Genomic DNA, 27,188 nt, shown 5'->3' with positions numbered 1-27,188 from the left:
GTGAGAATTGTTGAACCAGTGTCCAAAGTTTGAAAGTGTTTAGTTACAAAAAGTTAATTTCTCGATGTGCTGTTCAAAGGGAAAAGATCCCGTATTAATTCCATTATGCAGAATCGAAAAGATTTTGTAAAAATAGAAAATTATGAGGGGTTTTAGCACGTGCTTACATCATAACTTCGCCGGTCGCTTTTATTTTTCTAAACGCGGTCGCCTGATTGAAATGGTATTTGTTTGCAACAAGCATGGATCATCTGTAGGAATGCATATAAGATATAGGTATATATCTGTATATTTCTGTGTTTGAGCCCATCGTTTTTTTTCTTGTTTTCTTTTTTTCCCTTAAAAATTCATAACAAAACACATTACAAACCTTTTAAGGACAAAAATATTTAATGAAAGAAGTCAACATATTGTCTTTTACATGTCGCGATACATTGCAACATTTTTTGGAATAAATTGCAATTTCGATGTCTGCGAAGGCATATAAACTCACAGAGGTAGGACCCTACCATGGTACGATGTGTGCCGCGACGACGCTTATTGGATAATTTAAGGCAGTCTGGTTTGGGGGTTCCATCTTTAGCGAAGATTAACTCAGATTTATAGTTCGTTGCTTTGTCGAAAGTTATAATCTGGCGTTTCAGGCATGTGCGGATCAAATAATAGCAAACATCCCATAAGAACTGTACAGAGACTTCAAAAAAAGATACTCTAAAAAAATCATTGAACTAAAGGACCTACCAAAAGTGTTCGATCCACCGGAAGAACCGCCTTTGGAAGAGGTGAGGGAATCCCACCTGCACGAGTACTGAGGATAATTGCCTTAGATTAAAAAGGTAGGTGGAATTCCTTCTTTTGCCGTTTCTTTTCATGGTTACGCTACGCATAGGTCGTTTAAATGTACGTGGCCTGAATTCAAAGTGGAAGCAAGCTTGTTTCCTCGACGGTCTCAGGTCACATAAAATTGACATCATGGTTGCTACAGAGACCAAGCTGCCACGCAGTGGGACTGAACCTGGAGCCATGTGGTTGGGAAGCAAGCTTCTTGCCACACAGCCAATACAGAAGGGTCTCCAGCATTGCAATGGATCTGGAAGAGCTTGCAAAACCCCTGAGCAGCTCCTGCATCTCTCATGTTTATTTCCCCCTATATATGGATATGTATACATAATACTCTTTTACTTGTTTCAGTCATTTGACTGCGGCCATGCTGGAACACCGCCTTTTAGTCGAGCAAATTGACCCCAGGACTTATTCTTTGTAAGCCTAGTACTTATTCTATCAGTCTCTTTTGCCGAACCGCTAAGTTACGGGGACGTAAACACACCACCATCGGTTGTCAAGCGATGCTGGTGGGGACAAAGGCAGACACATAAACATATACATATATACGACGGGCTTCTTTCAGTTTCCGTCTACCAAATCCACTCACAAGGCTTTGGTCGGCCCAAGGCTATAGTTGAAGACACTTGCCCAAAGTGCCATGCAGTGGGAATGAACCTGGAACCATTTGGTCGGTAAGCAAGCTACTTACCACACATCAAACATTATTTTACAATATCATACAGTATTATTAAATGTTGTCCAATATTTCACAGTATCGAACAATGAATAAGATAAATTCAGAGGAAATTTTGATGGAAGGTTTTCATTTAGATCCTGGAACCAGGGGTGAAGACAGAATTGGATGCTTCAGACTAACGAAATTTCTCCACTTTTGTTGCTCAGGTAAGTAGGGTTTATTTTAAGCAGATTCCTGACACCAAATACTGATTCTCCTGTTAGTTCAATGTGGTTGCACCTCTTGATGAGCATCAAGTTATCATTGCTCAGCTGGGGAGGGGAAGGGCAATTACCGATGCTTTCTTTACAGGGCTTTTGAGTTGGAGGGGGAAGGGTGTCCTGAAACCTTTAAATTTCCAAGATTTTTATTTAAATTCAGAAACATCCACCCATACCAATAAAATTTTGTAAAATAATAAAGAAAAACTGCCCCCATCATTATTTCCTGATGACTGTTACAACAGTGAGGATGATGATGATGATGGAACGTTTAAGAAAATAAATGGAAATTATCTGAATTAAAATTTCTTATTTTTGAAGAAATATCGATTCTATTGTTATAGAGGCACAAGTGCGGCTGTGTGTATGTGTGGTGGGGTCTGCCCCAGGCAGCACTTTTGGGTCTGCTGTAGGCAATATGTGTTTTTTGTGGGGTCTGGGAGTGGAAAACAGAAGGGCTGCCCCAGTTGGTACACACTCTAGCTACGCTAGTAGTTTCAGCCAGATGGGACACAAAAGGAGCCGTCTATTCTCCAGTACAAGCTACTCAGATGCCCTCAACCAATTCAGTCTCCATCGAGTACCAACCACCCAAATGTTCTCTACTGATTGTGTCACCCTCAAGTACTAACCACTCAGAGAATCTCTACTGAACCAACCCACCACCCTCAAGTGACAACCATCTGATGCCCTCAAATGATTGTGCCACTCTCAATGACAAATCCCCAAGGTGCTCTGTACCAACCCTGCCCCCTTCAAGCCCTCTCCATCCAAGCGTCTTCTACCCAAGTGTCCTGATCTAATTTTGCTGTCCTCAAATAAAAACCAAACAAACACTGTGGATATTTCATTTTCATGGTTTAATTTATAAAATATATTTTCTATAAAATAGGTTTGCTAACATTTGTATAAGTGACCCCAACACAGGTTAATAGGAGTCTTTTGTCACCTGTCTTTAATTGTTCGTTATCAAAACTGTCCTCTTCTTTTACTTCTTCCACTTTAAACAAGACTTTGAAGAAATCTCTGATCAACCTCATCACGCCAATCCTTGAGGAAAAAATAAAAAATGTTGGAATATTTTTGGTTAGAATAAAAAATGGAAGAGACAAGAGGAAGCATGTCTATGGTTTACATCTCTTTTATTTGTTTCAGTCAACAGACTGTGGCCATGTTGGAGCACCATGTATTCAGTACTAACTTAGCCAAGGTGCCATGCAGTAGCACTTTGGATGTCTTCACTCATAGCCCAGACTGGTCAAGGTGGAAGAGACAGATGGAAACTGAAAGAAGCCTGTCATATGTGAATGTCAGTGAATACACTTGTGTCTCCTGTCTTAACATTGGCTATTACAGGCAGGCATGAAATGTTAACACTATCAAAATGACTCAACCAAAGTTTCTTTCCGTAGAATTAAAATGCAAAAATATTGTCTTCAAACAAAAGCAGAACAGGGACATCAATCATGATATATGCAACAGAAGCAGAGTTTCATCAAAATCTGTTTCTGTTGCATGCAACGGATAAATAAGGGGGGTCTATAAACAGCTGACAGTATTGTGAGAATATGAGACTAGTTAAAGAATGTCCCACAAAACGGATTAACATGCTTAATGTAGTTGGAGCAAAGATAATTTTGGTATCAACTGATATAGCAGGGTAAATGATGAGAAAACATATTTAGTGTTAATGACAATAGTTGCTAAGTAAGGCAAGAGAGACAACTCTGAAATTTAAATTAAAAATTTAAATAGAGATGTAGTCTAGAACAGGTTCGATTTTTGGTAGCTATGGTAATAACTTATTACATGTTCCTGTATTATTAGGCCTCATTAGCAAAGTCTAGACTAAAATGTAATTACAAATTTTAGAATGTCTATGAGTGGAGATATTGTTTTTGTAGCAATTAGAAAACGGAATAATAGATGTTAAGGAAAAAAAAAAAAAATTTCCATCATTACGTGTATGGAGTGAGTTGTCCAATTTGAAGTTTTGACACATCCTGAGAGCCAAGGACCATAAATAATGCTGCCATACTTTGGTTAAGAGAATCTACACAGCCACCCTGCAAAGGAAAAAATTGAAAGAAAGAAATTGATAGAATTGTTTTTATTCTTGATACAGGTACTTGGTGACCATGTCAGTGCTGGTACCATGTGAAAGCACTGGTGATGGTGCCACATAGAATGCATTGGTGATGGTGCAATGTAAAAATCATCTTGACCACCCTGTAAAGTGGTCGACATTAGAAAGGGCATCGAGCCATAGAAACCAAACCAAGACAGACAGTGGAACCTGATGCAGCTCCTGGTCTTGCCAGTTCCTATCAAGCCATCCAACCCATGCCAGCAAAGAAAATGGATGTTAAATGATGATGGATGACAAGAGATGGAAAATAGAGTCAGATATTTTAATTATTTATGCAATTACTTTAATATCTGGATGTCTCTGTTACACCAAATTACTCAATCAGGAAATTAATGTCATTACTGTCACTAATCACTGAACTCTCTAGTGGAGGGAGGGCTTAATGAGCTCAGCTGATTAGGGAGCCCAGTCTACTTAACTGAAAGTAGGTACCACTGTGGTGTAGCTCGTAGCTTTGTTTACAACCATTCCACCAAACTGAGAGGTATAGTTTACAAATGGTAGGCAGTGTTTTGTTAACTTTCAGTCCACAGTTCTTTATAGGTAAGTTAGTCTGGCATCCTCTCCAGTGGAAGGTGTGTTTCTCCTCTACACAATGCTTCAGAAACTATTGCTATGGGAATCAGGGAGACATGCAACAAAACAATATTAAAGGGACACCATGGAAAAAGAGTGACCCCAAGTAAGGTTTGAACTCAAGACCGCTGATCAGCAGTCTCAATGACAAGAATGAAAACCCTCACACCACCAGGATCAATAAATTCAGGCTAACTTACCCGATATATTTCTTCCAATAATAAATAAGCCGCTTTTTTACCAACATCTTCAGCAACAGATGGTCCCTTGTCTGATCCTTTAGGGCTTGAAATAGCCTCGGCAGCTAGGAAGGTCCCTTTTGTTGTCTCTGCTACAAGGGTCAAACCAAATCCAGGTGATCTGATGAGAGAAAGACAAACATTTAATAACTAGGGAGAGAGGAAAGTCTACAACATAGTTATGACCATCACATCAGAAGACTTGCCAATGTCATGGTCGCTGACCCTTCCATCTAACAAAGATAAATTATATGTATGCATTATGATTATTATGATTATTATTATTATTATTATTATTATTATTATTATTATTAAGGCGGCAGGCTGGCAGAATCGTTAGCATGTTGGGCGAAATGCTTACCAGTATTTCGCCTGTTGCTATGTTCTGAGTTCAAATTCCACTGAGGCTGACTTTGCCTTTCATCGGTTTAGGGTCAATAAAATAAGTACCAGTTAAATACTGGGGTCTACCTCAAATTTGTGATCTTGTGTCACTGTTAGAAATATTTGTTCCCAGGTTCAATCCCACCTCTCAGTGTAGATTGTATGACTTAACACAGCCTAGTGACCCCTGGCCACAGGATAAGGGCTAAATGCTCTCAGAGGCGCGAGCAGCTGGATATTGCTTGAATCACATTTTATCAGCTTAGCAATGTACAACATTGGATAAAGAAAACTTGGAGCATTGTAGCTCAGTGAAATAAAGGTTGGTCACAGTTAGAATGTCTTTGATCGGCAGAGCTGTTTAGTCAAGGTCGACCTAGGGTTAAACAACAACAACAAGACCATCTCTGAATAACCAAAATTCAACTTACTTTCCACATTCTTTGCCCTTGCAGTGATCGGAATGAATGTAAATATCATGGATGAACTCTGAAAGGACGTCTTTGGCAGATTCCATCAATCGGTTGAGCGTCCCTGGAGACACTTTGGTGCACCAACTGACCAATGTTAAGGACGCTTATCATATTAAAAGAAACAAAACTGTTAATTAAGTCAGTGCTTGATTTTTTACTTGTTTCAGTCATTAGACTGTGGCCATACTGGGGCACCATTTCCAAGAATTTTAGTCAAACCATTTGACCTCAGTAATTATTTTTTTAAGCCTGATAGTTATTCTCCCATTCTCTTTTGCCAAACCACTAAGTGATGGGGATGGAAACACACCAACACCAGTTGTCTGGTGGTGGGGGAACAAACACAAGCCCCCCCCCCCCACACGACAGGCTACTTTCAGTTTCTGTTCACCAAAATTCACTCACAAGCCATCTGGTTCACCAGTCCTCAGTCAAATCGTCCAACCCATGCTAGCATGGAAAGCGGATGCTAAACGATGATATATATATATATATATATATATATATATATATATATAAGGGAGGCTTTGTTTAGCAGCTGAATGATCAGAAACATGATGTAACTCAGAGTAGTGGAAACAGGAATCTTTCTGTTATAATAATGTGTTAAACAATATTCTACACTTAGGTATTGAGTCCTGTAATTTATCACTTCTCAGTGCAGCAAGAGATATACACACACACACACATTCACACATATACACATTAAACTAGAACACATGTTCTTGAAAGCAAGTGATCCATCTAAGTGAAAGGATACGCAATTCCACGGATCTTCTTCACTCTTCCAGGGTCTGTGTACTGGATTGGTCGTAACTTTTGTCGACAAGGACAGGAAAACACTGCTTCACCCCCTCCGTCAGGGGCTGGGCCACGACGAGTTATCTACAAGAAAGAATAGAAATAAACAAATATATGCATTATCTAGGGGTAGTGGGTGTGTGGTTAGGAAGCTCACGTCACAATCAAGTGGCTTTGTGTTCAATCCCATTGGGTGGCAACACGGACAAGTGGCTCTTGTTATTGACCAATACTTTAGGAGTGGAATTTGGGAGAGAGAGACAGAAGGAAAGATGAGTATGGAGATGGGGTGTTTGTGGGAGCGACAGTTGTGGAATGCCTGAAAATCTAAATAAAAGTTTGCAACTTACTTTTAGTTCAAGATCCTCGTCTGTACCTAAGAATCTTTTTAGCACCGGTAAACTGGAGAACTTCATGTGATCGACCTGGAACAGTAATTAGACCATTGTTAGTCAAATAGTAATTAATGTCTAAAGCTAAGATTAGATCCCTGCTTGTGTCAAGGATCAGAAGTTGTAAGACAAACAAAGTAAAGGAGAGTCAAACAGAGACTTAAATCAGTTTCTATCTAAAAAAAGAAGATTCATTTTACACCCGTTTTTTTTTTTTTTATGTTGCCTGCTGAAACTAATTAATTGAAAAAGAAAATTAAATGAAAGAAGAGTGAACTTACGGAAGCATCATCTAAATTGTGGGTGATTCCCCGTAACACGACTTTGAGGGGTTTCTTTGCGAAGGGAGCCAAACAAAAGAGGGGTTCAATATAATAGGTAAGGGCTCGGCCTATGTTGCATTCATGATCGAAGCTTCCCCCAGAGAGCATACCCGGGTGGAAGAGAATGGTCGTTCCTGTGGAAACACAAATCACAAAAGTCATCAACTTTTACTGGTTTATATCAGTAAACAGTTTATTAATTGTGTTATAATATGTTTAATAGTTTTTGCTAATTATGATTAAAATGTAAAGATCGTTAATTATGGTTGACCTGGGGCTAAACAATAACATTATTTACATAATAGATATACAATTACATAAGATATTAATTATTAACACAATACTAATTACAGACAGAAAACATACTGAAATATTAATTGCAGACAGACAACACATTAAGAATTAATTACACTCATGCAACATATAACATACTAATTAGACACACAAAGTTATTAATTTAAAGAAATACTTGCAAGAAGCTTACCTGTCTCGTTAATGACAACTTTAGAACCATTTGACAATTTCTCAAGTAAAGAGATGAAAGAGAGTTCAAATTCTGGAAGAGAAGAAATGAACATATAACATGGGCCATTACGACGTGTGTGTGTGTGTTTGTATGCTTTTCTTTTGTAGATTAACAAGGCGGTAATCTTCCAGTTTCGAGAGGTTAAAAAAGTAAATAAAATACAAGGGAAATAACTGAACGTCTTACCAGTATTATCCGTACTACTTTGTTTATAAATAAATCACGTGATTTGATTGACGTTAACTGTTTATATATAAATCACACACGTGATTGAATATCATAGTTTCTTATGAGAAATCGAAAATGCCTCGTGGAAGACCGGCTGCACAACATCTTATTGTTTGCTGAAAACGAAATCCTCACTCGTGAATTAATATTAGAGGAAAAATGGAAAATCTGTGATTTAAGCAGTAGCTCAAAATACAGAATGTTGGAATGGTTTGCGCGTCGTCGACTTATTAGAAATAAGTTTACCTGCGACGACTGTCTAGTACCATGCGGATTTATTACACGATGTGACAGAAAAAAACATTTAAAACTTTTATAAAAAAAAAATTCCATCGCATGCTGTTTTAGAGAAAAAGTAGTACGGATAATACTGGTAAGTCGTTCAGTTATTTCCCTTGAATATTTCTTTTACGCCTCGAAACTGGAAGATTACCTATATTTATTTATTATTATCTAGTCTTTCCATATATATAAACATCCTTGTAATATGCGAGTCTACATAAGGTGCATGTATACGTAACGTTTGTATATGCCTGTGTGTGTGCGTGTATATATACGTTACCTTGTAATCCTGGATTATCGTCCCGACTCCGTATCTTTGTTATCCTCACAGATTTCCCACTCAATATCGACAAAACCAATCTCTGTCGAAAGAAATTACATCCTTCATATTCCAACAACTTCTTCCCTGACATTTTCCTCTCTTCCACTGGGGCACGTGTTGTTCAGACGGTGCCAATACATGAACGGTGTTACTCAGAATTAATCCACTATTGAAATTGTTCCTGATTCGTCCATCTCCACCTATACTGTTTCCCTTCCTTTAATAAATTCTTTCATTAAATGCAGTTGTTGTTTGACTCCCAGATCACTTCTGATCGAGCTTACTTATAAACACTTCATAAGCGGTTCGTACGATGTAGACCGATGTGACGATCCTCGAATGTAATGGAATGAATAAGCTTTATTTATGTTCCTCAGTTTGCTACGAACTGGCTGAGCATTGCTTGTAGTCTTTGTGGCTTCTTTCAAACTAGTGAAGTCGATAACAAAACTTAAAGTTTAGTAGGAAGATATTTCAAAAGGATTATAGAGTTTTAAGATACCATTTTGGACTTGTGTGTGTGTGTAATACACGCCCTCTTATACACACAAATATAAAACTTCTTTAAACTCTTTCCAGTTTTATTGTCATCTCTTTCGGTTTTCACTTCCGTTTCTTTCGCATTTTTCTTTCATTTTATTAATATTCTTATTATTATTGGTTTGGTTTTACAGATTAAAATAATGAATTAATGAACATGTGTTAAACCCGACTACGGAGAGTATAAATAAACTTTGTACTCTCCACAAAGTGGTAAGCAATCGCTCAGACAAAATTCCCGGCTATGAGTATTATCTGCAAAAACGAGCAAGGTTGGGTGGTTTGTCATTCTAAAGCTGTCCAGGATGTATATAAACATTGTCGACAAGAACCACCCGGTTCTAGTACCCGGTCGTACAGATGGAAAACAGATATGTTTAAGATTCATTCACCGTTTCTTATGGATACACAATTCCTCAAATTACGTTCCGATCCGAAGGAACATCAACCACCGATTAAGAAGGTATTTATATATTATACATGTGCGTGTGTGTGTGTGTGCGCGCGCACCTGGGTGTGTGTGTGTGTGTGCGCACCTGGGTGTGTGTGTGTACGTACCTGGGTGTGTGTGTGTGTACGTATGCATTTATGATAACACGTGAAATACACGTGTTTCTGTATATACTTGTATATATGTTCACTTCTGTTTACATAAACATCTCTATGTGCAAGTGTGTAGTTGCTTTCTTCGTGTATTTATGTGTGTGTGTAGTGTATTGGGTGCAACTCATGACAAAAGTGTCCCCATTTCTCGGTGATGGAGCGGGATTTGAACTCGGAGTGTACGGAGGCCGGAAAAGAAACCTCGGCATAACTACAGGGTTTTACCCCCCAGATTTTGGGAGGTCATAACTTTCAGAAAAATGAATATTTTTTAATGAAATTTTCTATGCATATAGTATTTACTATGTAGAATCCGAATGGGGGTGGGGGACAATTTTCGGAAATTCCAACAGAGTCCACTTAAATTCTTCTCAACTTCCAGGAAAATTAATATTTTTTCGTGAAATTTTCTACAAATATACCTTGATGTATGTACATTTCGAGCATGTAGGAATTTTGAAGGAAACAACTGCAGGTTATTTTTGAGAAGCGTTCCCCACTCGGTGGTGTTTCGGAGCAAGTCGTCCATATTTGTTTCATTTTTCTCTATTATGTGCGTATGTGCATCCGTAGATTTCTAGACAGTGAGGAGAAGCCGTCATAAGAAAACTTTCGTTAAAAATAATATGCACGTGATTTTTTTTTTCTCAATAGAAGTAAATTCCAAAGTAAACGTTTCTAGTAGAGAAGTAGAAGAGAACAGGAGCAAAAATAGGAATATACACGCACGATTAAATATAGAAACTATCACAGTGTCGCTTCCCGAAGAATTTTAAAATGTTAGCTTTCCGAAACTTTTTTTTCAATCTTGCAAAAACACGAAGATTAAGAATAAACAGAGAAAAAGTACACAAATATATTTTACACACCTGTCGTATACGTCGGTTTTGTTTTTTTTTCACTTTAAAGGTGGTTATGTTATCTTGTTGGGATTAATCCACCTTTAAAGTGAAAAAAACAAAACCGACGTATACGACAGGTGTGTAAAATATATTTGTGTACTTTTTCTGTTTATTCTTAATCTTCGTGTTTTTGCAAGATTGAAAAAAAAGTTTCGGAAAGCTAACATTTTAAAATTCTTTCACCGGAAATTTTTGTATATTCGGATTCTACATAGTAAATACTATATGCATAGAAAATTTCATTAAAAAATATTCATTTTTCTGAAAGTTATGACCTCCCAAAGTCTGGGGTGTAAAACCCTGTAGTTATGCCGAAACCTCTCTCACAGTTCTGACAATTCACCGTCCTCGACGAGGACTTGTTTTCACCGATCCAGATAGGAAGAGCGTCAAAATTAACTTCGGCGGGATTTGAATTCAGTGAAAAGAGCCGGAACAATACCGCGAGGCTTTCTGACCATCACTCTAATGGCTCGGCTAATTCACAACCATACATATATACATACATACATACAATATATACATATATATACGTACGTACATACATACATACATGCGTGCGCTCGTACACAATGTATACATACATGCGCATACGTACGTATTCACACATGCATAACTGCATGTGTGTATACGTATGTATAACGTAAGTGTCCCCACAATGCGTGTTTTATCTGAAATTAAACCCTAATTACAATTATAATAATCCTGACATCTCTACTAAAATTCTGATTCTTACATCTTCTCCGTGATGGTGTTTGGCCTTTGTTAGGGAAGAATGAGCTTTGAATAATTTTCTAGGATTTAAAGCGCAAAGAGCAACGAAACTTTTGCTCGCTCTCATCCTACACCCGAGCATCGCTCACTTAATGGGTTGATAGCGAACACATGCTATCACATGTAGGACGGATCTGGCTTCGGCTGAGTCCACTGTGAAGATCATCTCACCACCTTCCTTTGATCAGGAAGGGAAGGCAGTGTTTGTCTGGTAGCCTTAGCGAAATCGGCTGTGTGGGGGGACCAGACTGAAAAGGCTGAAGACAGACACGTTCATCTTGGGCCAAGCCCTCATCAACTTTTTCAATTTACACTTGAAAAGGAAAGTGAAGGTGGAGTGGTAGATGCTGTCTCCCAGCAATTTTGTTGATAGGTCGGTGAATATGGCAAGAATGGTCCGAGTGGATGGTCCTACACTAGACCTGTGTCTGTAGATTGAGGGGAGATGATGTGAAGAAGACACTTGCCCTTGTGGTCAAGGCAACGGTGGTTTTGTGGGGTCTCCACGAGCAGCTCTAGGAAGTCTTCCTCTTTTCAGAAGTTATTCATCGTTAGAATTTATATTGTTATTTTTTCCTTTTTATATGCTTCTCTATGCAACCCCATGTTGTATTGTCCTGTACCGTCTCCAATGTATTTTGTAAACCCTTAGTGATGAAGAAAGAAATGATGGTGATGATGATGGTAATCATCATCATCATCATCATCATTATTGTTTTTATATATTTTTTTGTAGAGAAAACGCAGAGTTTCTGACTTGAATGTAGGAGAAATTCAGGCGAAAGAATATCACGAGAAAGTAAGTGAATTTATATGAGACTTTGAATTCTGTTGGTGTGTGTATGTGTGTGTGTGTGTGTGTGGAGAAATAGATAAACAGAGGGAGAGAAAGTGTGTGTGTGTGTGTGCGTATACCTCTGACAATATATTGGGAGGAGTGCTGGAATTTCGAAATTAGAAGTGAAGGAGGAAGAAAAGGTGCACATGCATGGCTGTGTGGTTAAGAAACTCGCTTTGCAACCGCGTAGTTTTGGGTTCAATCTCACTACGTAGCACTTTTGACAAGTGTCTTTTGCTATATGCTTCTCTGAATTTTGCTATATGTTTCAGTGAATTTGGTAGATAGAAACTGTATGGAATCTGGTCTTGTATATATATGGGCATAAGAGGAATCAAATGTAGCATGCAAGAGAGAAGACTATTTTGTTTTGGACATGAGATGTGTATGAATGAGGACAGCTGCATAAAGAAGTGGCGATCACTGAAAATGGATGGTACCCGTGGAAGAGGGAGTCCCAAGAAGATGTGGGATGAAGTGGTAAGGACTGATCTCAGGATGTTGGGCTTCATGGAGGAAACGACAATGGACTGAGATGTCTGGTGATATGAAGTTCTTGTGAAGACTTGCCTACACGGCCTCAGACTCAACACGGAGACCCACATCAAGTGCCCGGAGGAGGTAGTGCTGCCCTGGGTCAGGAGGGTGGCTGCTGCAAGACCCTATGTCTGGCAACAGGACTCTGCACCATGCCACACAAGCAGGAGAATCCAGTCATGGTATCCCTGTTCACTGTTATCGGGGCCGAGATGACTCCACAAATACGATCCCTGTGAGTCAGACTGGCTTTTCCAGCGCATCTCTCTCCCCATCTTCCAGGACAACACCTTCTCCATTTATGTCCGCTAGAGGCATGGCACAGACTGACAAGTCTTAACTCAACATTCTACTCCCGGGACCGGAGTGTTTGAACAGAAACTTAACGGTAGAAGGGATGACACTAGTGGCTGTGGGAACGGCGGCGGCTAGTGTATTTCTAGGGGAAGTAACTCACTTCGTGCAAGTCTTCTTAGTTGTTTCCCTTGAAAGTTTTTTTGTTCTTCGTAAAAGGAAGGATTTGTTTGTTGGATTTGATGCAGAAATTGTGTTGGTTGTGAAAGATTATTGGTGACTCTTTCGGTGCTGGTGTCACATGATAAGCACCCACTCTGTAAAGTGGTTGGTGTTAGGAAGGGCATTGAGCCATGGAACCCTTGCCAAAGCAGACAATGGAACCTGTTGTGGCTCCCGGCCTTTGCCAGCTCCTCTCAAACCATCCCACAAATGCCAGCATGGAAAACAGATGTTGATGATGATGATGATATATGGAGGGCTTCTTTCAGTTTCTATTTACCAAATCCACTCTCAAGGCTTTGGTCAGCGTGAGGCTACCCTCGCCCAATGGAACTGAACTGAAGACCAAGTTTCCTAACCACACACCCACACCTGCACCCACATGACCCTTCATTGACCTGCTGCCTATTGTCACCAACTGCTATGTGAGGGAAAAGGGGCCAGTACGGAAGCCAAAAGTTAAATGACGATTTTTATATGTATATACACTCATGTATGTGTGTGTGTATGTGTATGTATGTATATGTGTGTGTATGTGTGTGTGTGTATATGTGTGTGTGTGTGTGTGTGTGTGTGTGTGTGTGTATGTTGGCACAGGCGTGGCTGTGTGATAAGTTGCTTGCTTTCCAGTTACAATTCTAGATTTGATGGACAGAAACTTAAAAGATATCCATCATATATGTGTGTGTGTGTGTGTGTGTGTGTTTGACCTTCCTCCACAGCTTGGTAACCGGTCTTGTTTTGTTTACATCCCTGTAACTTAGCAGTTCAGCAAAAGAGACTGATGGAATAAGTACTAGGCTTAAAAATGAGAACTTCAAGACAATGCCCCAGCATGGCCACAGTTGAATGACTGAAACAAGTAAAAGATATATTGATAGAATTTCCTGTGTCAGAGACGAAGGTTCATGGTTCAATTCCTGACTGAACGATCCACACAAATGATTGGTTTATTGCAACCAAATGTTTGTGTTGCACATAAGCACACTCTCTCTCTATCAAATCGATATTGCCAGTATGGGTGGCACAAGTGTGCCACTTGTCAGATGTTGAGATGATTTTAGAGCAACAGGGGATGTGTTATATTCAAGAATGCAATGTGCCACCTGGCCTGGGAATCGAACCCCCGATTTTAGCGCTTGCGAATGTAACACCCTAACCACTTGGCCATGTTTTCGTCTCCCTTCGCTTTCATCTCCCACTGTACATGTTGGCCTTCTTAATGCTTTTTCTTATTCACACAAACACACACACACATGCACCTGTAGACATATTTAATTCACACACACACACAAATCTAGATATGCCGATGCTTAGACACATTACTCACAAGGTTTAGAATGTGAACAAGTAAGAAAAAGTTATCTAGCTCCCCCTCCCCCCACATCCTTCCTCTATAAAGTTTGTATTTGCGACCAATTTACTATTTATAATGTCTATTGTAAACAAGGTGTGTGTATGCATCTGTACCTGTCTGTATGTGTGTGTAGACATTGTAGTTGTGAATATGTGTTTGTTTAAGCATATACATGAGTGCGTGTGTGTGTGTGTGTGCACTCACATATGTGTATTATCCATATATATACAGTGTATATATATATATATATATATTATATATATATATTGTTCTTGAGGGTCACAAGTTCATGGGAATATAGTCAGGTCACTTATGTTAGACTAGAGACATGGTTGAGAGCGTGGGTTTGTAGTAAGAAGTCTGCTTCTGAAGCACATGGCTCTGAGTTCAATCCCATTGTGTGACACCTTTGGGAAGTATGAAGTATCCTCTAGTACAGCCTCAGGCTGACCAAAGCCTTGTTAGTGGATCTGGCAGATGGAAACTAAAAAAAGCCTGTCGTATATATATATATATATATATATATATATATATATATATATATATACTACACTCTCAGAGTAGTTGGTGTTAGGAAGGGCCTCCAGTTGTAGAAACATTGCCAGATCAGATTGGAGCTAGCTGTCCAACCCATGCCACCATGGAAAACGGACGTTAAACGATGATGATGATGGTATATATATATATATATATATATATATATATATGAGGGGTATTGGTCTCTAGAAGACCTAAAGAGTAGCAGGTAAGGCTATGTAAGTGGTATGGAAGTACCATAGTTAAACTCTCGGTTCGATAATGATATGAGCGAGGTGTCTAATGTGGGTCTCGTATGAGCATGTATATGTTAAATAAAATGAGACAAGAAAGCCAAGGCTGTGTGGAATTTTCAGGACATTTATAAAGAGAAAGTTAGTCTAGACTGACTTTCTCTTTGTAAATGTCATCTTATTTAACATATATATATATATATATATATATATATATATATATCTGTGTTTGTCCCCCCCCCCCGACCAGCGCCGTTTGGCAAAAGAGACCAATAGAATAAGCAGCAGGCTTAAACAAAAGTTAAGTATTTGGGTTGATTCATTTGACTAAGAATTCTTTAAGATGGTACTCCAGCATGGCCACAGTTTAATGACCGAAACAAGTAAAAGAATAAAAGATAGACGTACTTATATTGCTTGTGTGTGTGTGTGTGTTAAATGTGCATGTTTAAACAACTATATCTGTGTGTGTGATTATGAGTCTATATGTATGTGTGTGTGTGAGCAAGAAGTCAGTATGTGTGTGTGTGTGTGTAGACAAAGATATAGCGAAAAGCAGGATGTGGTGGTGGGGGTGGTAGGTAGAGACATAAACCCGTCTTGTATGAAATCAATGAAACTATACAAAGCTTGGTGTTGTTGTCGTTGTTGTCGTAGACAGTCTGATGGTGGTGGGAGGTGCCAATGTTATGTGCCTGGTTATGTTAGTCCTGGCCTACCATGCCCCTCACCACCTCCCAGCGTCTTCTCTTGGTGGTGGACTCTATGTAAATTTTGAGGTGGGATGGGAGGGGGTTTAAAATCGGGTGGGAGAAGGTGAGAGAGAGAGAGGGAAGGAGAGACAGAAGGAATGAATGAGAGAGAGAGAGAGAGAGAGTATACAACAATAGATTTTAGATCTGCATATTTTGTTATATCTCATAAAGTCATGTAAAGCTTTGACTGCAAACCTCTGTGAACTTTACACACACATGCACACATACACATACAAACATTCTCTCAAACTCACACACATGATTTAATATTGAATATTTTTGGCTGTGAGAAAATGTATGACACATCCTGAATTTGAAATCTGAATAAAAGGTTTCGTGACAAAGCAAATTTCTGGTGGGTGCATTTTCTTTGTAAATAAAGATTGTTATCATCATCATCATCATTTAACGTCTGTTTTCCATGCTGGCATGGGTTGGACAGTTTTGAGTTCTGTTTCTAATAAAGGCACAAGGCCCGAATTCTAGAAGGATGGGATCGGTTGAGTGTATCAGAATTTGCATTTTATCGGTGCTTTATTCTATTAACTCACCACCACCACCACCACCACCATCACAACGGCTTCACTACCACTACTGTCACCACTACCACCACACCTGAAGAATTTCGATATTAGTTTGGAACCTGACAGACTTGGCAGCCTAAAGCTCAGGTTGAGTGCTGCATTGGAAATACCCTACCTTTCTGCCCACCCCTATAGAAAAGTGTGTAAAAGCACCCGGTACACACTGTAAAGTGGTTGCTGTTAAGAAGGGCATCCAACTGTAGAAACCAAGTCAAATCAGACTGGAGCCCCTTACCCCCAGCTTGCCACCCCTGATGAAACTGTCCAACCCATGCCAGCATGGACAACGGATGTTGAATGAACACACACACACACTGACAGGCATACACTCCTCATACTGTCTTCTGTTTTTGTCTATTGTTTAACCAATGAAACCAATTTTAATATCCTCCATTGTCTCATCACAAACCAGCTGTGTGTGTTTCTGTCCTTTTGTATTCAGTATATTTTCTATATTTAATAATCAAACATTCTCTTGTTATACTTCAATTGATATGTTAATTATACCTCTGCTAATTAACCAGTGAGTCATTTGTTCTTCTACAAATGACAGCTTAATTAGTTTCTGATTAATAATAAAGTATGAAGCTAATTAGGGTTTCCAGTTTGTCAGGGCAATTTTTGGTCTTTGCTTGTTAGGATAGATTTCCTTTGATGTTGGTGTTCTTGTTGTTTCTGTTTGTTTGTTTGTTTAATGTTTGAAATGCTGGGAACATCTGTTGCTGCGGTGGTGGATCACTGGCACCAGTGATTGTGTGGTTGGGGGTTCAAATTGCATCGGTTTGTAACACAGTCACTGCTCTGTTGTTGTGGAGACGACCACACTTGTTCCATTAGTCCAGTACACTTTGACTGTGAATAGCTATTGTGTGCGTGTGTGTGTGTGTGTAGACATTGTTTATTGTTTTAAGAGATGGCATTTTACAAATGATTTGTTACACTACAAAACCACATTCAACTGTTTCTATTAATGCTTTCTGTTTATTATAATCTTATATTTATAATGATGCAAATGCAAATGTATTGATATATGTAACCAAAACTACACAACTTTTTGGATCCATCTAAAACGATAAACACTTCAAAATTCTAATTTTCCCTTACGTCTGTCTGTCCACTTATCCTTCTTTTCCACAAATATGTGGAACGCAGTGGTAAGAAAAAAAAACTTCTATCCATTTATCAGTAAATCTATCTAATCTGTCTGTCTTATCCACACACATTGAAAGATGTTGAAATGGTTGAAGGGAATGTTGCAGTGCAAGTAATACATAGTTGGCCGAAACTTCGACGTCACTGTGTATACCTATATATATATATATATATATATATATATATATATATATATACACACATATATAGCTGTGTGTGTGTGTATATATATATATATATATATATAATACAAAGAATATATATACATGTATACACACATATATGTACATACTTACATCTACATGTGTATATACATGCATATCAGGGTACAGGACGTTAGAACAATAAACTACAGACAACGGAACGAACACATAGGAAAACGGAAAGCACCTTGGAATATCCCTTCATATATATATATATATATATATATAAAAATAAGGATAAGATCGATATTTAAAATATTGATCTTATCAAGTGGCCAGCATGGGAATAAAAACCATCAAAGGTAATAATTATTTAAAATTATAATACAGGGTATCTAAGAGATACCGCCACGCTGAAAAATAGCAGTCAAATTCTGACTCTAAAACCACAATAAATGTCCACATAGTACAAGGAGCGAAGACGAAGACAAAATAAACCAGTAAAAATAACAAAGATAATTCCAGATCCTGGATTTCTGGCTTTGCATAAATAATGCTTTGCCTTCATCGGTGGAATATACTCAAGTACATGAATACAAATATATGTATATAAACAGTATACTTATATATACGGACGTATACACACATTTAAGCTAGTCGTGTACATACGTGCATATATATGTGTGTATACGTCCGTATATGTAAGTATACTGTTTATATACATATATTTGTATTCATGTACTTGAGTATATTCCACCGATACCCTGTATTATAATATATATATATATATATATATAAATAAATATACACACATATATAGCTGTGTGTGTATATATATATATATATATACACATACACACAGAGATGGCTAAGGTACATTATATTTATAGAATGCTTTTGTTCGTCTCCAAAGAGAGTGACCAGATGTTAAGTTGTGATAGACAAACCAGCAATTGACAACAACAACAACAGTCACGACTATTTATAAGGAGAGAGTGGGATAATGTGGTTAGCAAGGGAGTTTGGGAAGGTCTGCACCCATTACATACAAGAACGACAAATGTGGGCGGAGCTAAAGACGTTGGGAAGGGCTTTTGGCGCCAAAATAAATTATAATATTTAGAGCATCAGGAGTGATTTCCCTTCCATTACTTTCATCTCGTTCGCTAAATGCGTGTGTGCACGGCGCGCGCGCGTATGCTTGTGCGTGTGTGCTTGTTTGTGCGTTTGACTATAAAGATTTTTGTGCCTGAGCGCCCATGTGGGTTTGTGTACGTGTGTTCGTGCGTGAATAAACGAAGTAGGGGAATCTCACTGCCACGTGTGAAACCCCTAAAACGCATTCAAATTTCAGCCTTACCCACAAAGAAGTCCCTAAACGCTCTATTAAAAGAAAAAAAACGGTTTGAACCAGGGTTTCTTACCCAATTTTGCCTACGGACCCCTTTGACTCCCATCGCCATTTCATATTTAAAAAAATAAAAACCTTATATTTTCGTTATTAAATATTATTAGGAAATGTATATAAAAAAATATTGTCCAATTATTTTGTGTCTCGTAGAAATATAATCAATTTGTTGCAGATAAATTTTAACAACAAAATCTTATACAAACCCCCAAGGGTCATATATATAGTTGTTTGATAACTGCTGGTTTTAACCTTAAATCTGAAGCAATTAAGTCATTTCACCACGAACATTTGTCTTATAATTTATTTCTCATTGCCCCATGGCCCATCCCAAGAAGCTGCGCTCCGAAAAGCGTTCACACCCGGCCGTAAAAATACTTTATTTCAAGTCACATCATTTTATGTTTCAGTTTATCTTTTACTAGTTTTAGTCATTAGACTGCGGCCATGCTGGGGCATCACCTTAAAGAATTTTCAGTCAAATGAGTCGACCCCCCCAACCTTTTTTTTTTGTAAGCCTGGTACTTATTCTAGCGATTTTTTGCTGAACCGTTAAGTTATGAGGGCATAAATATGCAAAAACCAGTGGGGGGGGGGCACACACACACACACACACACACACACACACACACGGCTTTCTTTGAATTTCTGTCTACCAAAGCCACTCACAGGGTTTTGGTCGACCTCTATAGTTTTCATGTAAGCCTTTCTCTCTCTATCAATCGCATCCTCAATGTTCCAATCGGCCCAGGATGAGAGGTCCAGGAGGCCGTCTAGTCTCCTTATGACTACACAGGCCCCTTGAACAAATAGCAAAAGCATGGTCCCAAGTGATGCCCACTTTTAGGGGATGGCTAAGTTTAAAACCATTTTTTTTATGTGGGTGGGGTATAAGGAGATTGTCTTAAGAGAATATCAGGTTTTAGGGTCTTGCAACTTGAAGGTTCAAGGTTGGGATGGTGGGGGTAGTTTTGATAATGGCAAGCGCGGGTGGAGTGGACAGCTATTGTTGTTGAGCACCAAGTCAGTCTTCATCCAACAGACCTATGGTTAAAGCTATTCCAAATATGACCACTCCACTTATTATTTTGCTGACATTGTATATCTAGGATGACATTATGTAATGTACTTTTTCTTCCCTTTGAAATAGTAGAGGGAGATTCGGCTGTTATTTCTAGCAGACTGATCAGTCCCGTGGCATTTCTTTTGTTGGTTCATGCTGTTGACGACAACATTAGATGGTGGTGGTGGTGGTGAAGGTGATGTTGATGGTTATGGAGGTTGTGATGATGATGATGATGATTGTGGTGGTGGTGGTGTTGGTAGTGACTGATGTGGTATGGGTGGTGGTTATGAGTAGTAGCAATAGCAGCAGCAGCAATAGTATAAGTGGTAGTGGTAGTGGTAGTAGTAGTAGTTGTTGAAGAAGAGGGGTGAGTTTACAAAAGAATGGTGGGGTGGTGGTGGTGGTGGGGTGAAGACAAAGGTGTTTAATTACATTCATTGTAAATACTTGAGAATGTGGTGGTGGTAGTAGTTGTAGTGGTGCAGTGTTAGTGTTAGTGGAATATAGTACATGTGAGTGTGTGCATGTGTGGTAGTAGTGTGAGATAGAGCTGTATAGGGGGTGGCGTGTATGGTGCATGGTCGAGGGTGGTGGTGGTTGTGCGTGTTGTAGTATAGAGTGTAGTTGTGGTATGAGTTGTAGTGTACAGTGGTGGTTTGTATAATGTATATATAGGCAAGGCATAGGGTGGTGCTGGTGGTGTGTGGTATGGCATAGTGGTGGTTTGTGTGGTAGTGTATGGTGTGTGTTTGTGTGTTGGGGTTGTAGTGTCGTGTGATATGGGTTTCTGGGTGAAGGGTGAGTATGTGGGTGGTGGGTATGTGTGTAGATGTGTTTAGGTTGTAGTGCTGAATTGTAATGTAGCGGTGGGGAGTTGGAGCAGTGATGGAAGGGTAGTGCGCATGTGTGTGGGTGGTAGCATGCTGTGGTATATGCAGGGGGGGGGTATATAAGGTTAAAGCAGAGTAGGTGTGTGTGTATGTGGTGGTGGTAGTGGTGTACAAGGTTACAGCAATTGATGGTGGTCATCTTGTGCAATGAGGAGGGGGGTGAGGTGTAAGTTTAAAATAGGGTGTGGGTGGGAAGATGGGTTGGTGTGGAAGGGGAGTGAAGATGGAGGTGGCTGTGGCAACAGTGGTGTGATATCCAACTCCACTTAAGTTACCTACCTGTATTCTAATTATTGGTGTTGTCACCTGAAGTAGAAATGGAAAAGTGAGTGGGCGGGGTGGGGGCTACTTAACTTAACCTCTGGCTAATGGAATAACGCACACACACACAAGGAATTATCTGTATGCACATAGTTATATGCATGTATATGTTTGCATATATATACAAACACTCAGCTGCATATATATATATATATATATATATATATATATGTGTGTGCAGGTGCATATATGTATGTATGCATATGTGTGTATGTATATGTGTGTATATGTATATATATATATGTGTGTATATGTATATATATATGTATGTATATATATGTATATATATATATATATATATATATTTATGTTTGTATGTATATATATATATATATATATATATATTTATGTTTGTATATATATGTATATATATATGTATGTATATATATATATATATTTATGTATGTATATATATATATATGTATGCATATATATGTATATATATATATGTATGCATATATATGTATATATATGTATGTATGTATATATATGTATATATATGTATGTTTGTATATATATGTATGTATATATATATGTGTGTGTGTGTGTATATATATCTAGGTATGTGTATATATATATATATATATATATATATATGCAGGTGTATGTGTATATATATACATACATACATATGTGTGTATGCAGCACCAGTGTTACTACCTCCCCCTTGTCCTTCTACACCTACCTCCTCTGCATGTCTCACAATTCCACAATATATTATTGACCATTATTGAATGGTTCAATTCCATTTACCTGAACCCCACCCCACCCCTTCCCCACACTTCCATCCCAGTCACATGTAAGCCTTCAATTTGAATATTTCATTTGTTCTCTAAGAATCTTGAAAGTAATGCAACTAATCTCCTAAGCACCATTGTCTGAATAAACAAACACCTACACACACACACACACATACATGCATGCCACACCCACCCACACACATATATTATATATATATATATAATATATATATATACACACACATATGTATATGTAGGTGTGCTAATCTATGCCTTTGCTTATAGGGATAGGTGTGGTTGTGTGGTAAGAAGCTTGCTTCCAAACCATATGGTTCCAGGTTCAGTCCTACAGCAATATATGTATATATATGTGTGTATATATAGATAGATATATATGTATAGATGTGAATGTGTTTATTGATATGTAGATGAGTATATGTATGTGTGTGTGCATCTGAATATATGTACGTATATTTTATATATATGCGTGTATGTGTGTACTTGTCTGCATGTGAGTCTATATGTGTGGATGTATGGTATATCGGTGTGTAAGTGATTGTATGAGTTAATGGATGAATGTATTTTGCATAATGTTAACCTTTTGATGATGAATTTCATCATACTATAACTCCTGGTAAATTAATGCATTGTTTCTCCATAATATTTGTATTCTCTGGGCCCCAGTTACTTGAGCCATTTTATTTCAATGTAGCTTCATCTCTCCAAACAGCTTTTGTTTGAAAGTGTGTATCATGTATGTACACTTCTTGTCAAGTGCTACTTACAAAACTCCATTTTTCTGTCTGAATCATCTTCAGTGAGAGCACGGAACTATTCTTGGAATAGAACTTTTCCAATGACAGCACTTCTAAGATATGATGGGCTGTTAACATTGGAATTCCTGTCCTATGCTTTGATTTCCTTGAACTCTGACAATAAATTTCCAATACCTTTCCTTGCCTGGTAGAACTTGTTGGCATCTGTGGTCTTCCAGAGCATTTCTTACAGACATTCTGAACAATTCCATCTGTTTCAAACTCATCGCTAATGTCACACAGGTGGATCCATTTGGAACTTCCTCCTAAACGGTCTTCTTTGCACTTATGTAAAGAAAAAACATTCTCTGTAGCTTGTTGTGTATAGAAAAAGTGAAGGGGAAATAGGTCACAGTTTTAGGGGTATAGATTCATAAGCTTGTTTTTCTTGGGTTAGGATAACAAAATATTCTCTAAGAGGTATTGATCTGGCTAACCAGAGCAAGAGTTATGATTCTAGTCTGGCTGTAACTTTGGACATATGGTAGTGACATATAAATTAAAAGCTAACGATAAAAAAGTGTTTTATTTAATTGCATCTAGAGCTGGGCTAAACATGACTACAGACCAGACCCAGTCTGCTCTCCATATGCTTCACACCCTGGATTTATGATATATAAATATATATATATATATTTATATCTGCTTGTGTGTGTGTCTGTGCATGTGTGCATGCATACATTTATTGATGTCTAAATTAAGGTCTTACCTAGTCAAAACTGCACAAGAGAAATGCAGCTGCTAGCACATCACCACCACCACCACTGCTGCTGCAACCACCACCACCACCATCACCACTTGCTGTTGTAATCAGTGGCAGCAGCGAAAGCTGCAGGTAATGGAGGAAGTAGTTGTGGTGGTGGCGAAATTTAAAGTAGAGGAGTTTTGAGTTTAAATAAAGGTGGATAATGGTGTAGTATGTGTAGCGGTTGTAGTAATAGAGTGAATTGAGGTATAGGTGGTGTTAGGGAGTATGTGGTTGTCAGGGTGGTGGCTGATGCAGTATGGCAGTGGTGGTGTATGTGGGTAGCAATGTAGTTGATAGTATTGGCTGTAGTACAAAGGTGGTGGTGGTGGTGGTGGTTATGTGAACAAAACTTCTTTTTACTTCCAGCTCACCGACTTCTGTCTTTGTTGCTTGTAAAAGATGCTGAGACTCCACCACCACCACCACCACCACCACCACCACCACCATCACCACCTTACCTCTGACCTTCTCCTACACTGCCACCACCACCATCACCATTGCCATTTCCCGGTGCTGTGTTTTTTTTTCTTTATGCTCGCAACTTTGCAGTGCAGCTGCACATCAGTAAATACACACACACACACATAGATACAAACACAGACACACACACATACATATACAGACATACGTATATGTACATAGATGTGCATATATATATGTGTGTGTGTGTACATGTGTGCATGTGTGTGCACATGCAAATGTATCCATTATGTGTATATATGTATGTGTGTGTGTTTGTGTGTCTGTGCATATATACACCCTGTGTGTGTGTGTTTACCACGTTTGTGTTGATGTCATTCAAAAACATGGCTTGGTGGTGAAGAATGGTTGACTCCCAATCACAATCATGTTGGTTCAATTTCTGGACCAAGCAGTGAATCATGTCCTTGAGCAAGGCACACCACTTCATTTTCCATCCAGTATTCCCAAGTGGAAATGAATGCCAACCAAGTCTTGGAAAAAGCTTTGCACTTCTCTGCCTGTCGCATTCTCAATGTTTTTGTTGGGTTAGGGTGTGAGGGGCCATGAGGGTGTTTGATGTCCCCTTTGTGACCAAACCAGTCCCTAAAACAATTAGTGGAAGTATGGCACTTGTCACCAAGCCATATTCACTTGAGGGTGAGGTCTGTGTTCTTCTGCTGAATGCAATCAACGTTTGGGTGGAAGGTTTTACAAAAACCCTTTTTGTGTGAGAAAGAAAAAACGGTGTGAACCAATCAATATTTCCAATCTCTCTCTCTCTCTCTCTCTCTCTTCTTCTCTTCCTCTCTCTCTCTCTCTCTCTTCTTCTCTTCCTCTCTCTCTCTCTCTCTCTTCTTCTCTTCCTCTCTCTCTCTCTCTTCCTCTGTGTGTGTGTATACACATACATACATACACACACACATGCATACACAGTTGTAAACATATACATAATATATACACACATACATACTTACAAATGCATAACTTATACACAAACACATACATATACATAATACATATTTGTGTGAATGTGTGTGTGTGTGTGTGTTTCTGTGTATACACACAGCAGCTTACACAATTATGTATACGTATGTACATATGTATGTATGTGTGTTTGCATGTGTGTGTATATATATATATATATATATATATATACATATGTATATATACATACATATGTATATATGTTTGTGTGTGTATATATATATTTATATACTCGTATTTGAATACGTATATGTATATTCATATATATATATATATATATATATATATATATATACATATGTATGTATATGTATATCTCCCTCTATCTGTCTACATCTGCCCACTCCCCTTCATTAGTTATTTATATAGCTATCTGGCACCTTCTGACTACAAAGTCTCTCCACACAGTTTCAGACAGCCTTGATTTTGGCACCTTTCTACAGTTCTTCCATCCAATTCACATCACCCTTGGGTGGGGTGGGTAAGGGGGGGGGGTCTAACCCACCTCCTCCCTCACTCCACTACCCACTCAGCCAGCCTCTCTCTTTCTAAGAGACTTCAAGAAGTGTGAAAAATGTTATAAATCCCCCCCTCTGTGCCCACACACACACACTGTATTATACACTTATAAAAATATGTAGAACTACGTACACATACATACATACATAAGCATAGACATACATTCACAGACAAAAATGTACACATACACACATACATATACGTATATAGTCACATACACTCATACATACAAATATACAGGCCTACATATATGTATATACGTAGCTGTAAATATATACATACGCATACATATAAAGACATACACATGTGTATACATCCATTCACACTTGTACTTACATAAATATACCTGTACATATATACATATGCATACATGCACAGACTTAAAAATATAGACATACACATGTCTGTACACCCATACATATATACACACATATGTACACACATACATACATACTCATATATAGGCATGCATACACACATACACTCATACATAGATACACACATACATAAATACATACTGACAGACAGACAAACATACACATAAATTATACAGATATTTATGTGTAAACTTCCATTCACATTTATACACACATAAATATACATATATAATCATACATATACATATATATATATACACATATATATATATGTATATATGTATATACAGACTTACATAAACAGACATACACTTGTCTATAAACATACATACATACATACACATATTTACACATTTGAATGCATAGAGACACCCAAATACCTACCTACACATACATATACGAGCATGCACGTACACAGACTCATTCTTCAAACCGATATTCAACTGATGGAAGCTGGCCGTTTTGTGGTCTAAAAGTTTACTTCAAACAGCTGCCTTTGTGTATTGGTTTGGATATTTTTGGTGCTTTGAATATACACCTTGTGGTTCTGGTTGGGCTGCCATGGGTGGTTTGGGGTAGTTACAAAGTTTGGCTTCTCAGACAGTGAAGATTATAGACTGATAGTGAGTGGAGAGAGGGGTAGTGTGGTGTGTGGTACGTCTGTGGTGTGGCAGCGGTGTATGGCAGTGTTGTTAGATCAAGGTGGTGAAGCATCCATGTGTTGATGGCTTGGTGTTACATCGGAACATTTAAGTTACAGCATAACTCACACACACTCAGACACACACTCAGGCATGCACACACACATATGCACACATGCCGTTTCTGCTTCAGAGAACACCAAAGACCCATTCTACACAAATTTACTCCGTTTCACACATTTCAAGAAAAAATTCTTGCAAAAAACCAA

The 27,188-nt window shown here is 38.4% G+C and overlaps 2 protein-coding genes across 4 annotated transcripts in view; one reads left to right on the top strand and one right to left on the bottom strand.

The window, feature by feature from the left end:
• The window catches only part of LOC106880387 (N(6)-adenine-specific methyltransferase METTL4), an 84,154-nt gene that overhangs the window by 69 nt on the left and 56,897 nt on the right, over window positions 1-27,188 (top strand). The window contains exons 1-4 of one of the 3 annotated variants that reach the window (XM_014930297.3): window positions 1-836; window positions 1,657-1,728; window positions 9,152-9,480; window positions 12,033-12,095. The exon at window positions 1-836 is cut by the window's left edge and continues 69 nt beyond it. In XM_014930297.3, the coding sequence (XP_014785783.2) occupies window positions 9,262-9,480; window positions 12,033-12,095 (282 nt within the window). In that variant the 5' untranslated portion in view covers window positions 1-836; window positions 1,657-1,728; window positions 9,152-9,261. The remainder of the gene's footprint in view (window positions 837-1,656; window positions 1,729-9,151; window positions 9,481-12,032; window positions 12,096-27,188) is intronic. The other 2 variants (XM_089366430.1, XM_014930299.3) reach the window with 2 other exon arrangements.
• Window positions 2,628-9,153, bottom strand: LOC106880388 (RNA 3'-terminal phosphate cyclase-like protein). Its single transcript, XM_014930300.3, has 9 exons — window positions 8,436-9,153; window positions 7,604-7,675; window positions 7,078-7,253; window positions 6,755-6,829; window positions 6,364-6,488; window positions 5,562-5,687; window positions 4,708-4,867; window positions 3,745-3,848; window positions 2,628-2,832 (listed from the first exon to the last, which is right to left on the bottom strand). The coding sequence occupies exons 1-9, from the start codon at window positions 8,566-8,568 to the stop codon at window positions 2,664-2,666; spliced, it is 1,140 nt and encodes a 379-aa protein (XP_014785786.1). The 5' UTR covers window positions 8,569-9,153; the 3' UTR covers window positions 2,628-2,663.

The sequence above is a fragment of the Octopus bimaculoides genome, chromosome 19 (assembly GCF_046866305.1).
Source record: "Octopus bimaculoides isolate indiv1 chromosome 19, ASM4686630v1, whole genome shotgun sequence".
Taxonomy (NCBI): Eukaryota; Metazoa; Mollusca; class Cephalopoda; order Octopoda; family Octopodidae; genus Octopus; species Octopus bimaculoides.
Note: the sequence above shows the minus strand (reverse complement) of the source record. Positions and strands in the feature narration are given on the sequence as shown.

Excerpts from the sequence above, each read along its gene's own strand:
- LOC106880388 (XM_014930300.3), bottom strand. The coding sequence starts at position 8,568 with ATGTCAGGGAAGAAGTTGTTGGAATATGAAGGATGTAATTTCTTTCGA. Across the intron at positions 7,676-8,435 it reads CGATAATCCAGGATTACAAG|AATTTGAACTCTCTTTCATC; the intron begins GTAACGTATATA and ends CTTCTCTTCCAG. Across the intron at positions 6,830-7,077 it reads ACAATTTAGATGATGCTTCC|GTCGATCACATGAAGTTCTC; the intron begins GTAAGTTCACTC and ends TTACTGTTCCAG.